Source organism: Melanostigma gelatinosum (assembly GCF_949748355.1).
Source record: "Melanostigma gelatinosum genome assembly, chromosome: 17".
Taxonomy (NCBI): domain Eukaryota; kingdom Metazoa; phylum Chordata; class Actinopteri; order Perciformes; family Zoarcidae; genus Melanostigma; species Melanostigma gelatinosum.
Genome location: NC_136650.1, coordinates 15,762,943 through 15,775,442, shown reverse-complemented (window position 1 = coordinate 15,775,442; position 12,500 = coordinate 15,762,943). Strand labels below are relative to the sequence as shown.

General features: G+C 42.6%; 2 protein-coding genes across 3 annotated transcripts; both read right to left on the bottom strand.

The window, feature by feature from the left end:
* Positions 1-1,043: 1,043 nt before the first annotated feature.
* On the bottom strand, positions 1,044-4,257 carry nup42 (nucleoporin 42; the record flags this gene model as incomplete). Its single annotated transcript, XM_079287918.1, has 7 exons — positions 1,044-2,053; positions 2,345-2,441; positions 2,543-2,629; positions 2,723-2,799; positions 2,889-2,977; positions 3,076-3,610; positions 4,065-4,257. 7 exons carry the CDS (start codon positions 4,255-4,257, stop codon positions 1,497-1,499), a joined length of 1,635 nt encoding a protein of 544 aa, XP_079144044.1. The 3' UTR covers positions 1,044-1,496.
* A 1,154-nt stretch (positions 4,258-5,411) lies between these two features.
* Positions 5,412-12,091, bottom strand: LOC306791433 (gasdermin-E-like). 2 transcript variants are annotated; one of them, XM_079288152.1, is made up of 10 exons: positions 11,808-12,091; positions 10,407-10,653; positions 10,095-10,287; positions 9,611-9,788; positions 9,170-9,284; positions 8,594-8,740; positions 7,618-7,739; positions 7,220-7,367; positions 7,017-7,087; positions 5,412-6,843 (listed from the first exon to the last, which is right to left on the bottom strand). In XM_079288152.1, exons 2-10 carry the CDS (start codon positions 10,615-10,617, stop codon positions 6,610-6,612), a joined length of 1,419 nt encoding a protein of 472 aa, XP_079144278.1. In that variant the 5' UTR covers positions 10,618-10,653; positions 11,808-12,091; the 3' UTR covers positions 5,412-6,609. The 2 variants fall into 2 exon arrangements, with proteins under 2 accessions (XP_079144278.1, XP_079144277.1); XM_079288151.1 differs by having other exon boundaries at positions 10,407-10,635.
* Positions 12,092-12,500: the final 409 nt, after the last annotated feature.

Here is a 12,500-nt window from a genome sequence, read left to right as displayed (position 1 = left end):
AGCGCATGCATACATTCCAGTACATCAACACAGGCAGGATGGCAATTTGATGCCGTAGCAGTTAGTGCTTACATCTTCTTTAATTCGCTGTTTGGAGAAACACGGATTCACACGTATATATTTCTCAGTTTAATTGTAGTCACCAGATGGCAAGTTTAAACAAGCTTCACTGAAACAAGCGTGAAAGTGCCTTTTCACGAGGTCTCTTTTTTTCAATCGTTCATTCATCTGTTGAATTATTTATGCGTTGTCTGCGAGCAGGGGGCGGTTGGGAAGTTACTGCTGACAGACTGAGATGTAGGAGAGAAAAATGACGGCGTCGCACACTGTTGCCGGCAGTTCATGAATGCTGTGTTGCCTTTTACATATCATTGCATAACTTGTCTTTGACCTATATGAGATATTGACTCGGGATGATTGCACAGACTCATGACGCATGCAGCTCAGTTTCACCTCTTGCCGATATCACAAAATCCCTGTCAGCTAAACAATATGCTCCAGTCAGCAGAGCCGTAACCCCTATAGCAGCAGAATAGCTTATTGCTGTGTTCTAGTGGTCCCACCGGGTGTTCAACACCTAATGGATACGTATTGAACAGCTTCCTCACTCACTGTCATCCACGCACTATCACACATTCCTCTGCTTCAGGTGGATGGAGGCCTGCACGCTGGTTTGGATGGATGGTTTTAGACAGCTGTGCAGCTGTTACAATAGTGTCACATTACAATGAGTAGAAACACATACAATGATGAAGAAGAAGAAGAATCAGCCTGTAGCCACAAACTAGCTCTTCTGAGTTACAGTGATTTAAGTCTATGCTTCACTAAAACAATAAAAGGGTAATATTTGTATTCTTACGGTTGTATTCTGACACCATCTCCTGGTCAAATTGTGCCATTACAACTTTTATAAATGCAGTAAGATTACTATCAATCAGATATTCTGTTATTCTGCCATGAAGCATTCAGTGAAATACTTTTCTAGTTCAGAGGACATGATGGACCTTATTGGAGTTTTGTGCAGATAAAAGTTTCTAACCAAGTTCAAGGCATGTTTTTATTGATTTGTTGTATTATAGATTATGTTCGATCACATCATCATGCAAATAAACCTTCAGAAATTTTTACTCATCAAACTGATCTGTTTCCTATCAGCCTCTTTACAAATGGGGAAAAAGGTAAAATTGGCAAACCGATTCAAAACAATCCCGAAAGACAATCATTTGAAAATAGAGCTCTATCTAAAAATATGTGCCATGTATTCTACAGCTGTACATGAAGCACGCTTTGCATAAACAAAAACATCATAATTGGAACCGCAGAACGTTTTCCCTGCTGGAATTGATCTGAAGTATTAGTACAACAAACATTAGCCATATCTTTAAAAAAATGTAATGATGACTTTTGTTTGAATAGAAGCACTATGCAGAACAACAGTTTTACTTTGTATAAATTATTTGTTTATTTCAAAAACCCTGTGAATTTGTCCAACAGCATCATACCACCAGCATGTCGGCTGGAGGAGGCTTGAGAGGAATCTGGCCGAGAGTGAACCTCTTGGCCTTGAACTGATTCAGTTCCTCTGCAGTCATATTGCTCTCGTGTGAAAACAGACTGTCCGACGCCCCGCCGGCAGTCCCTGCTCCTGCTGCAGGAGGAGCAGCGGTCTTCCCAAACCCTTCACTCGCCCGTCCGAAAATACTGCCGCTTCCGGCTGAGGCCGGCGCGTCGGCCGCGAAACCGCTCCCAAATCCTCCCGCGGTGTTTGGCGTCGAGGTGAAATTGAACCCCGAGGCGGCGCCGAATCCCGAAGCGGCTTCCGGCTTGTCGGCGGACGGAGCAGCGAAGGAGAAAGAAGAAGCAGCATTGAGCACCGAGGAGGCTGCAGCGGAGGAACCAAACCCGGAGGGAGGCTGTGTAGGAGCCGCTGAGGCACTGCCAAACCCTGCGGAGGAGGAGGAGGGGGGCAGCGGTGCCGCCGAGGAACCAAATCCACCGCTTGGAGCAGCAAAGCTGAACGTGTTGGCCGCGGCCGGTGCTGGAGCCCCAAAGCCTAGATGGTCAGAAAGAAACATTTCACACACAAGCAATGTATTTACCTGACCAGAATATTCAGGCAGCACATGTTGTAATATCATCTGCTCAAGCCCTGCTTTCATGAGAGGTGGGGATACTATATATTTTGTTTTCTTTAATCCATACAAAAGTCAAAGTGTGACTAAAACAACTGACTGTTTCTTGGCAGGGAGCAGGAGCCTCTTTTGATACTTTTCAAGAAGGAAAGGTTTCCTAAACTATTGCTTTACTCCTCTACTGTCACAATTAAGCAACACTTAATCTTCACCTTTGCTTTCCAAGCTGGATGTAGCCGATCCAAATCCTGTCGCCGAACCAAAGCCACTCGAAGCTGCCTGAGGTGCTGGGTTGTTTATCTCTGCGAGCTGCAAGAAAAGTAAATATCAAAACATGTTGATTGTATTTCTGTCCTCTGTAATAATAGATGGGAGCATCGTGACAGTAACTGTGTGCGTCTGCGTCTCACCAAAGCTGCGCGGGTGGCTGGATTCATAACCTTCAGTTCCTGGACTCTGCTTCTCCACTGGGTGAGCAGCTGATTTATACCATTAACCTGAACAAATGAATCAGGAGATTCTTAGACTGACAACAAACAAACAAACAAACCAATACCAGGAGTGAGATGAATGCGTGACGGTGCACTCACGTAGCCCTGCAGATCTCCTGAAGCTCTTGTGGAGTAATACTCCAGCCGGAGCTCTTCTGGAGAGAGATCAGTGAAACCTGTAGACAAGAAATACCAAACATAATCAGGTCCAGTGTCTACAAATAACAACAGGAATCATGGAATCAAATGTGTGTTTGATACAGACCAGATAAAGGTGCCTTGAAGCTAGAATAACAGGAAAAGCCCCACTGCCCCGAGCTCTCCCAAATATCCATGTCCAGCTGGATGATCTCCCTGCGTGACCGTGAGACGGACGTCACATGAATGAATTCCTGATGACAAGATTCAATATTTTTGTGCTGCATAACTATAAGGAATACAAACAGACTCACACTTTTTTGTCATCATCTTCCTCACCGGCTGGCACCTGCTGCTGTCCTCCTCCTCCCCCCCCTCCTCCCCTGTCAAAGGTACTGGGAGGAGCAAGCGCTGAAAATCTGTTTTGCGCAGAGAAGCTCACGTTATCTCTTCTCCCTCCTCCTCCTCCTCCTCCTCCTCCTCCTCCTCCTCCTCCTCCTCGGCCCCAGTCATTCCCGCCGCCACCACCTCCTCCTCCTCCTCGGCCCCAGTCATTCTCTCCTCCTCCTCCTCCTCCTCCTCGGCCCCAGTCATTCCCTCCTCCTCTTCCTACTCCTCCTCGGCCCCAGTCATTCCCTCCTCCTCCTCCTCCTCCTCGGCCCCAGTCATTCCCGCCACCTCCTCCTCGGCCCCAGTCATTCCCTCCTCCTCCTCCTTCTTCTCGACCCCAGTCAGCTCCTCCACTTCCTGCTCGACCCCATTCCTCAGTTCCATGAGAGGAGAAAGATGAAGGCTGGATATAGCCTCCTTTTTGCTGAGAAGGATTCACCCAAACTCTGTTTCCAAAACCTGAAACCAACATGCACACCAAAACTAGTCAATAACTGTGTGCGTGTCCCAGAACCGACAGTCTCAGGTCATTTTGGACGATAGTTCGAGGTGCTGCTCATTTGTACTATACTGAGAGGGTCTAATACTGTGCCTTATTGATAATAATAATAATAATAATAACTTTAATTTATATAGCGCCTTTCAGGGGACCCAAGGCCGCTTGCTTGTAAAGTGATGTAAAATATCAAATTATGTAAAGTGGTTGAGATTAAGTACCTAAATGCTTAACTTGCTAGAAATGTTACCGCTTAGTTTTCCACAGTGACTCACAAACCTAAGTGAACAACCTAGCTTCTGGGTCCTGGAGTAATGTCAACAAACGTTAAGCTACATAAAAGGAGACCAGTTAACGTCACGGAAATACGTAAAGACAAGTTCGGGTTTAGCTGTACTTATAGCTCCTGGACGTTACCTCCACCTCCTCCTCCTCCTCCTCCTCCTCCTCTAGGCTGCTGCTGCTGCTGCTGAGCAGGAGAGTTGTAGCTGTTGTTGTATCCTCCACCACCACCACCTCCTCTGCCTCCTCCTCCTTCTCTCGGATGCTCATTCCAACATTTGTCACCGTAACGACAACGGCCCTGAAGAAAGAAATTGCACACAGGCATTCCTACGCCGCGTTTGGTCGTTTCAAATGCAGCGTTTCTTATCCGAGCTCCCAATGTTTTCGTGCTAATCAGCTCGCGAAGAGGCACAGGTTGTTGTCGCAGGATATTTACGTCATCGGTCACGATCCTGCACATCCGGCCTAAAGGCGAAAACGTTTATGTTTAATTCGTTAATTTGCTTTTGTATATTTCTAAGTATTATTCTATGTACCTGATTGTTTTTTAAATAAAACGGATTATTGTATTTTTAACTGATTTTAAATAAAGTATATACAAATAAATAATTTTAAAAAGCGTAACATTGACCACAGCGACCCCGCGTGGTAGTTGTGTTAATGTAAAGTAGCCCAAGGCGTTTAGGTCACTCCTGTTATACTATTAGAAAACACACACTGCACGTCCGTTCAGGATTTCTTCCACTGACCAGAATGTTTTCAGGAGCAGGAATTTATTTTCTTCAGATCATACATTGTTAGAAGGTCACACTTCACTACAAAATGTGATTATCAAGCTTAGCTTATCTGTTTCATTGTCCGGCAGCGAATATTTGTATTATACATTAGTTCATTTTCTGTTTTTAGTCAGTCCAAAAATATTTTCTAATTCATCAAGAAGGGAGGAAAAGTCTTAAAATAGGCCGAGTTCTATAGTGTGCTTTGAGCTGAATGAAATTACCTGCAGGCCCATACAGGTGTGTGCAATTATTCTGACTGACTAGACTTCTTGAATTGTTCGCTGAACTCAAAGTTTCCAGATTTTTACACCTCACTAGCATGGCCGGATTAAGCTGTTGGAGGCCCCAGGGCAAAACTGTACTGTTGGGCCCCTAATACACGACATGTTCCGCTAGAGGTTCATCAAACTGGTCAGATGTGTTTATTCTGAGCAGTGAGCCCAAACAAAAGAGATCAGCTTTCTTTTGTTGTTTCATGTTATAGCGCACCGAGCATAAATGCTGAGACTGCAGCTCAGGCTTGCATTACCATTTCCAGGTGACACACTCGATGCGTAAAAAAATGTGGAAGATTTCTAACAATGAATCCAACTTGTATGATAACAAATATGTTGACATCAAACAAATGCTCCTTGTGATCTTAGTCGTAACAATATCGATCTTAAAATGAGCAAAGACTTTCAATACAAATAAAATGAAAGTTTTATTGTTAACAGCTTTTTGACACAGCAGAGGGCTTAACCTCAAAAGTAAACATTTTTCTTAAATATTTCCAAGAAAAATTAATGCAATTTGTCATTTTGCAACACATTTCTTAATCTTTGGGTTATACCTGGCTCTCATGCAATATAAAAAGCTTTATTTGCCATTTCTGTAAGACAAAAGAGATACACTTCGATATAGTGATAACACAGAGATTGAAATGCAATATTTTTCTCAATGTATTAACACAGTATATAGTAAAACATGTTTTTTTTTCCAATCAACAATAAATTAGAATGTTAAAGGACAAATAGGAAAGTGGCAGTAAGGACATGGCACAGCTTCATTAAACTTTATAGCTACAAATACACTTCATCCACAACATCAATACTGCATTTGAATACAATGTAGCTTTTTGTATTCAATACCAGTATTTTAGTGAATGTAAAATATATAGTTTTCATGAACCATAACCCCATGAATTAAAATGGTCTAATAGAAAATCTGTTGCAGCAATACAAAGCAGCGTCATTTAAAATAAAGATTCCAGCAAGAATATGCATGCAACAGTTTTCAGCACAAGGCATGAATGTATGAATGTTATCATCGTGTGTACCGTCGGCATGCATCAAATTTGACATATTTTAAAAACTTAAAATCAACCACATTTAAATATTTCTTGAGCTAAGATATTCGAATGTTTTTCCAGCTGAACCACCATGCATTTACAGAAGATCACTGAATTTCCGCAGCCCATTGATGAACAAGACACATTTTCAAAGTGACCGAAAACATTCATAAATAAAAGCAGTACAACTGGATTCATACAAAACTACTTGGATATAAATAGTTTGATGGGACAGATTTATGTAAGGTGCCTGAACAAATAAAAACCTCCTTAATGGTTTACAAGCTATAAAAGAGTGAGAGACATCTGTGAAAGTACAATAATTCATTACATAAAATATATATATTTTATGCTTCATACAAAAATATGCTTAAGTCATACAAATATATAGGAATTATATATATATATTATAATAATAATATATATATATATATATATATGATACATGAAAAATATTAAACAATATGAAAATATTCAAAAGGATAAGATTTTATCCCAATAAACTTCACAATAAAGAAAGAAATGGAGGACATATACACAAAAAAAGGTGCTCATGCAGACACTACCACTACTTCAGCCCTTTGCACAGCAGGGACAATCCCTGTATGCTGAGACTGAGGACCAATGGGAGAACCCCTGCTTCATTTCCTGTCTCCGTCCACAGCCTGTAGCCGTCTCTCTTCAGTGTCACATTGGTGGAGCTCAGCAGCTGCTCGGCCAGTTGGAAGGCCTGGTTGTCTTGCAGCGGGACCGGAAGACACTGGATGGAGAGCGGCTCGCTGCTCTTCTGTAAGCTGCACATCTGGTGAGAGAGATATTAATACATGGATGGATGATTGACAGAAAGATTTCTAGCTCTTTGCAAAGTCATGAAGGCTTCTTACTTTGCTTTTGAGGAATAGTCTGACATTTTGAGAAATTCGCTGATTCAAACTATTTTCAACTCATGCAGTCGACAGTGTGCAGTGAACTAACCAGTGCGTCGAAGGCCTCCAGAAAATCAGGGCGGCTCTCGCTCAAGAGGCTCAGAGTTTGATCAGGCAACTCTACAAAAACAATAAAACACAACAGGGTTAGTTAACCTGTAGAAAACTACTTTTGAGTACCGGTACTACCTTTGTTTGGCTCAAAGCACTGAGGGAAAACGTTGCCCTATTCAGTCGAGAGTTCACCCTCACCTTCCATGGCACTGACCAACAGGTGAGCTGCGTTTAGGCGAGCGGGGTTTAGACTGTCCAGCAGGGCTGACAGGGATCTTCTCTGGCTCTCAGACAGTTCTTCGTGCTTGGCCATATCGAGTGTTTCACCACTGCACAACTCTTCCAGCTAACGGCGAGAGAGAGAGACACAGAGAGGAGGCAACATGGAGAAAATTTTAAAGTAAAAAAAGGAATGGTGGTTCAAACTAGTGTCCCAGATGTTTACCGACATACTGTCATTAAATTAAATAAAAAGGTTTTGGGTGACTGTCCATCGGGGTAAGTTTAGTTGTACCACATGTCCCCCGTAGAGATGAGCCAAAACCGACTCGTGACCACAACAGTTGGTGTCGGGGTCATGTTAGTGTGTCGCTCACCAGACACTCCATATAAGACAGAGCAGTTCTGTCCCTCAGGGTCTCTTGGAGTCTCTTGAACAAGGCCCATCGAGGTGACTGGGGGAGCTCTGCTAGAGGAGAGAGGTCCATCTCCTGTGATCCTGTAGGAGACCGGGAGACACTGCATCAGATTTGAAACTGACGCTACAACCACCATGCTGCACATCCATCCTTCCATATACACATTTGTTATAGTATTCAATCACCAAACTTGGCATATAAATACTAATACACCCATTCCTTGTTTTGATATTACACTGTTTTCTTGTTGTCGGCTCAACCTATTACCATAATTCTTGAACACATTATGTGACCTAACTCAAAAGTTGCACTCTTTTATTGGTGTAAAAAGTCCGGCTTCTCCCAAGAATCTTCTTATTCTCCAAAAACAAGCATGATGCTTTTTATCACCGTGAAGATTTTGATGCAGACTGAAATGCAGGAGCAGATTAACTGCAGATTCACAGCAAATGGAGAGGATTGTGTAACCTTGGCAGGGGTGTGCCATCTTTGACTTTGTTCTCGTTTTTTATTTTTGGCTTGGTAACAACTGACATGTCATACTACAGCCGAATGTGTGAGTTGGACGGGGTTGTACCATCCTGTATTTGGAAATCTGAGAGTGGAAAACTGACTATTTGGCAAAAATAATAAGATCCCATTTCTATCACTGTATAAAGGAGGTGTACATTACCGTCAATGACAGACTCATAAAAACACATTCGTACTGTCTTTAAAGTTGCAATAATTCCATGCTCATATGTATTATAGGTAGTTTAAGTTAGTTGCTACTGAGGCTGGTCAATATATTTCACAACTAATAACCAATCTAAACAATTCCTTCAATCCACAATTCCATCCGTTAGAAAAAAAGGGAAGCTATTTGATTCCTCAAATGAGTTACTTCGTTATTTAATGAATAAGTGGCTAAACGTGTGAATGAATGGACACGAACCATTTGGCAGTTCACTCAAAGCTACTTCCTCTGGAACCATCTTCCCATTGCACCCTCCGTCCACCATATCCAAGGAATCATGGGATGGCCAGGACTCAGGCGAGTCGGCCTCAATGCCTCCTATTGTGCCAGGTTGTAGGCAAATATCTGAAAATACACACAACCTCATAGATATCACACATAGGGTCAAATGGATGCATGTGCCCACAGATGCACAAACATAAAGTGAAGACACAATCAAAACACATCAATGAACATCAGCCTGTGGGATGCTACAAATGAGGAACTATGGCTACTTAAGTGGTGATGTTTGCTTAGCAACCATCTGCTCGGCTTCCCTGTTCTTTGCCATATTTAATGTAACTGCTATTTGCACAGGTAAGTTTGCACAATATTTAAGATGCATAGCTACAGCATAACAGCGTCTCAAAGATTCGGTGGAATTGGAGAGGATGGAGAAGTGACATTGTAATTCAATAGTTCCCGTCAGTCCGCCTCTTGCTAAGCTCACACACTCTTTGACACACACACACACACACACACACACCCCCCAAGCGCGCACATGCACAAACTCACCATAGTGCCCATTTTTTTTAATCTCCAGTTCCAGGACGCTGTAAGCAATGACTGTACCAGAGGGGATCTGCAAGGAAACATCGCTTTCCGCCTCAATGTTGCTGCTGACCTTCACCTGATAATACACAAATACAATATACACACACACACACACAGAATCAGAAATATGATTTTTAAATCTGGTGATTTCAAATCAGAAAATATTTTAACGGCTTGACGCGACAAACACAAATGTTCAATCTTTCCCCCAGAATATGACACTAATAACAATTGTGGTAATAATAACAACTATCTGTTACTTCAGATATCGTTAAGAAATTCCCATAAAAAAAAAACAGTAAATCATAATTTGACATCAAACTGGAACTCTAGCAAGCTATTTTGCATGTTTTCAGAATTTCCTAAAACACACAGACTCAACCCCCCCCCCCCCACACCCACCTTAACAGAGTTCCCCAGCATGCCCAGCAGCCCGAGAATCCCTTGAAAGATGCACTGCTCGCTTTTCGTCTGGGTGATGGAGCAGGAGTTGGTGGTCAGAATCCTCTCCTTCACCACCGCCAGCACGTCAGCTCGCTTCTCCAGCTGCTGCACCAGCGGATTCTGCATGTCCACCAGCCTGATGAGCAGAGACACGGTTTGTATGAAACCACAATGGCAATGTAGTGTATGTGTGCAACATTAAGGTGGTGCCATTATCAGTCAGAGTGCGTTCACATTGAGACACAACACAAAGAACCAGGACAGATCCAGTGCAGTATATTGAAGTAAGATGACACGGCTGATCTCTGTGGTTTGCATGTTACCGGTCTCAGGTGTCAAATGCCTGATGTCTAATTACATTTATAGAGTACTCATCACATTAATAATGAAGTCATTCTTATGTCACAATCTGATAATAATCAAGAAAGGAATTATTTAGCACCTGCTGCTGGAGTCTCGTAACAGCTTCTTCACATCCAGTTCCTCTTTCTTCAGTTTGCCAAAACATGACTGGAGCTCGTTAGAGCCCCGCCCTTCCAGTGGGATGCTGACAGAGCCAGCCTCCGTCTCCAGCGTCCCAGAGAGATTGCCTCGAAACGTCCCCTTGTAGGTCAGGAATTCTGTCTCGGACACATCTGACAACACAAGTGGCGTGTGGGGGAAATATCTACTTAAACATGTGAAATTAAATATAACATTCATGTAGCTTGAGCCATTCCTATTTACGGCAGTATGTATGTGCACACCTACATACCAGGGCCGAGCACCTTGTCGCCTTGCAACAAGTCGCTGAGGGTGAAGTCTGTCGGTTGGTACTTGGGCCTCTTCCAGAGCCAGATGCGGTTGCGTTTGACGACCAGTGCCATGGGAACCAGTTTCTTTGAGTCATTTACTCGGGACACGTGGATGAGGCTTCCGTCGGGGTCAATCTGACGGAGGAAGTTGGCAGTGGCTTTGGAAAACATGTCTTCGGTTGACGAGGACTGCAGACAGAGATCCAACTGAGAGCATCAGTTTTAGCTTATTTGTAATTGTTTCCACTGGAAGGCAATGAGAACAAACAGGGCCCTGGTGTGTTGGTGCCCAAACATTTGGTTCAGCTTTCATGGTTTAAACATTTTATGTAATCAGGCTTGATGGGGGATTTGTGCTGAGAGGGAAGAGAGAGTGAATGAATGGAAGAAAGATTGAGCTAACTAAAAGAACGCAACGTTGGCTGGAGGACAGAGAAAGAGGCCGGTTAGGGAGATAAATCGAAAGCATCGCCCTGAATGAAAACAAGCGCTCCACCCACCTCCCCACATGTGTGAACAACACAAACTCAGTTGACTTGACCTGTTCTCAGTGTGTTGAGTCATTTGCTCTGAATTATTAAAGAGTTGTCGTAACATCAGCGGGGACCTAACGCCAAACTCAAATTCCAAAAGCTCAAATGTGCTGTTTCTAAATAGTTTGTATTTCTTTTGTTTAGTGTGATCTGGACTAAGGAAATTACAGAGAAAAGAGACAAGATAATAGGAAAAACATTTCAAACTAAAAATACACGTGGTTAAGGTAACATGCCATGCTATAAGGAAATATATAGCAGTAATGTAAAGGTAAATATAATGGTTCCTTAAAAACCTTCAGTGGCTAATCACCATAAAGCAAACAACTGACCCAAATCCATACTTTTTCTTTTTTTAGAAAATCTTTTTCTATGCTTATTCATTAAAAGGTTAGTAGAAGAAAGTACAAATTTCCATTCAAATATTTGCCCGTATAAACAGTCGGTAATGTCCCTGCCGCGTGTGCACAAATGAAACAGAACCACATCCTTGCACGTGTGCCAGAGCGCGTGTGTGTTTCCCGGCAGCCCACTTTTTCAAACGCAACCAGGCTGCTGTAACTGAGAGCTGCGCGTGCTTCCACAGTGAGGTCAGCTGAGGACGAGCCTTAAAGACGCATGACTCGGATTATGAGTGTGAAATTAAAGAATTAAAGTGGAGGTCACGGAAAAAGTACGTTTTTACCCAAAAATCTAACATAGAGCATAAAAAAACAAACCACTTTATTATCTCAAGCGGACCAGAGTCCGACTACAGTCCCTTCGTTGGTTTTCTGTCTCCCACAAACAGTGATAAATGACTCATTTGTAAATGAAGTTGTCGCTTACCTCAAATTGACTTCTTAAACAACTCTTCAGGTTTAAGATTACGCGTCGTCGGTTCAGAGCTCAGGTCCGTCCCGTTTGTCAGTCCTGGAATGTCAACGATGCTGCCACGCGCAAAAGTAAAGCAAGTAGTCCAAACAGGGACCAAAATAGTCCTGTCGATGTAACAAGGACACTTCCCTCGCAGTGTTAATATAAAGCTGTAGGACAACGGGTAACAGCAATCCCTGAGAGCGGTGGTGTTCGGTCAGAGCTGCAGCTGAATGGTGGGAGAGAGATTAACTGAACAGTTATCCACTTCACAGAGGAGACAGACCGCTTCCTCCTCCCACTCTCACTGGACAGTTAATTATGATCATATGCACGCTGGTATTTGTGCGTGTGTCTGCATGTATGTGTGTTTCAGGAGGACATGAGCAGACTTGCCTCTTTGATTTCGCAAATGAATAAAGAGGGGAAAATACCTGCAAGTCTTATTATTATTCATTCATGCCACTTTGCGTTTCACTGCCATTCTGATTGTAAATCGTATAAGTGGGCCACATTGCTATGAAGGTAGATTTGTGTCTTTATTTTTCAAAAGCAAAAAAAAGTTTCAAAAGCAAAAGAAAGTTTCAAAAGCAAAAATAAAAGTTTTAAAAGCAAAAAAAAAAGTTTCAAAAGCAAAAAAAAAAGTTTTAAAAGCAAATATATTAA

Coding starts and splice junctions, on each gene's coding strand:
- LOC306791433 (XM_079288152.1), bottom strand. CDS start 10,617: ATGTTTTCCAAAGCCACTGCCAACTTCCTCCGTCAGATTGACCCCGAC. Junction 10,288..10,406: donor CGACAAGGTGCTCGGCCCTG/GTATGTAGGTGT, acceptor TTGTGTTGTCAG/ATGTGTCCGAGACAGAATTC. Junction 7,088..7,219: donor GTTGGTCAGTGCCATGGAAG/GTGAGGGTGAAC, acceptor TTGTTTTTGTAG/AGTTGCCTGATCAAACTCTG.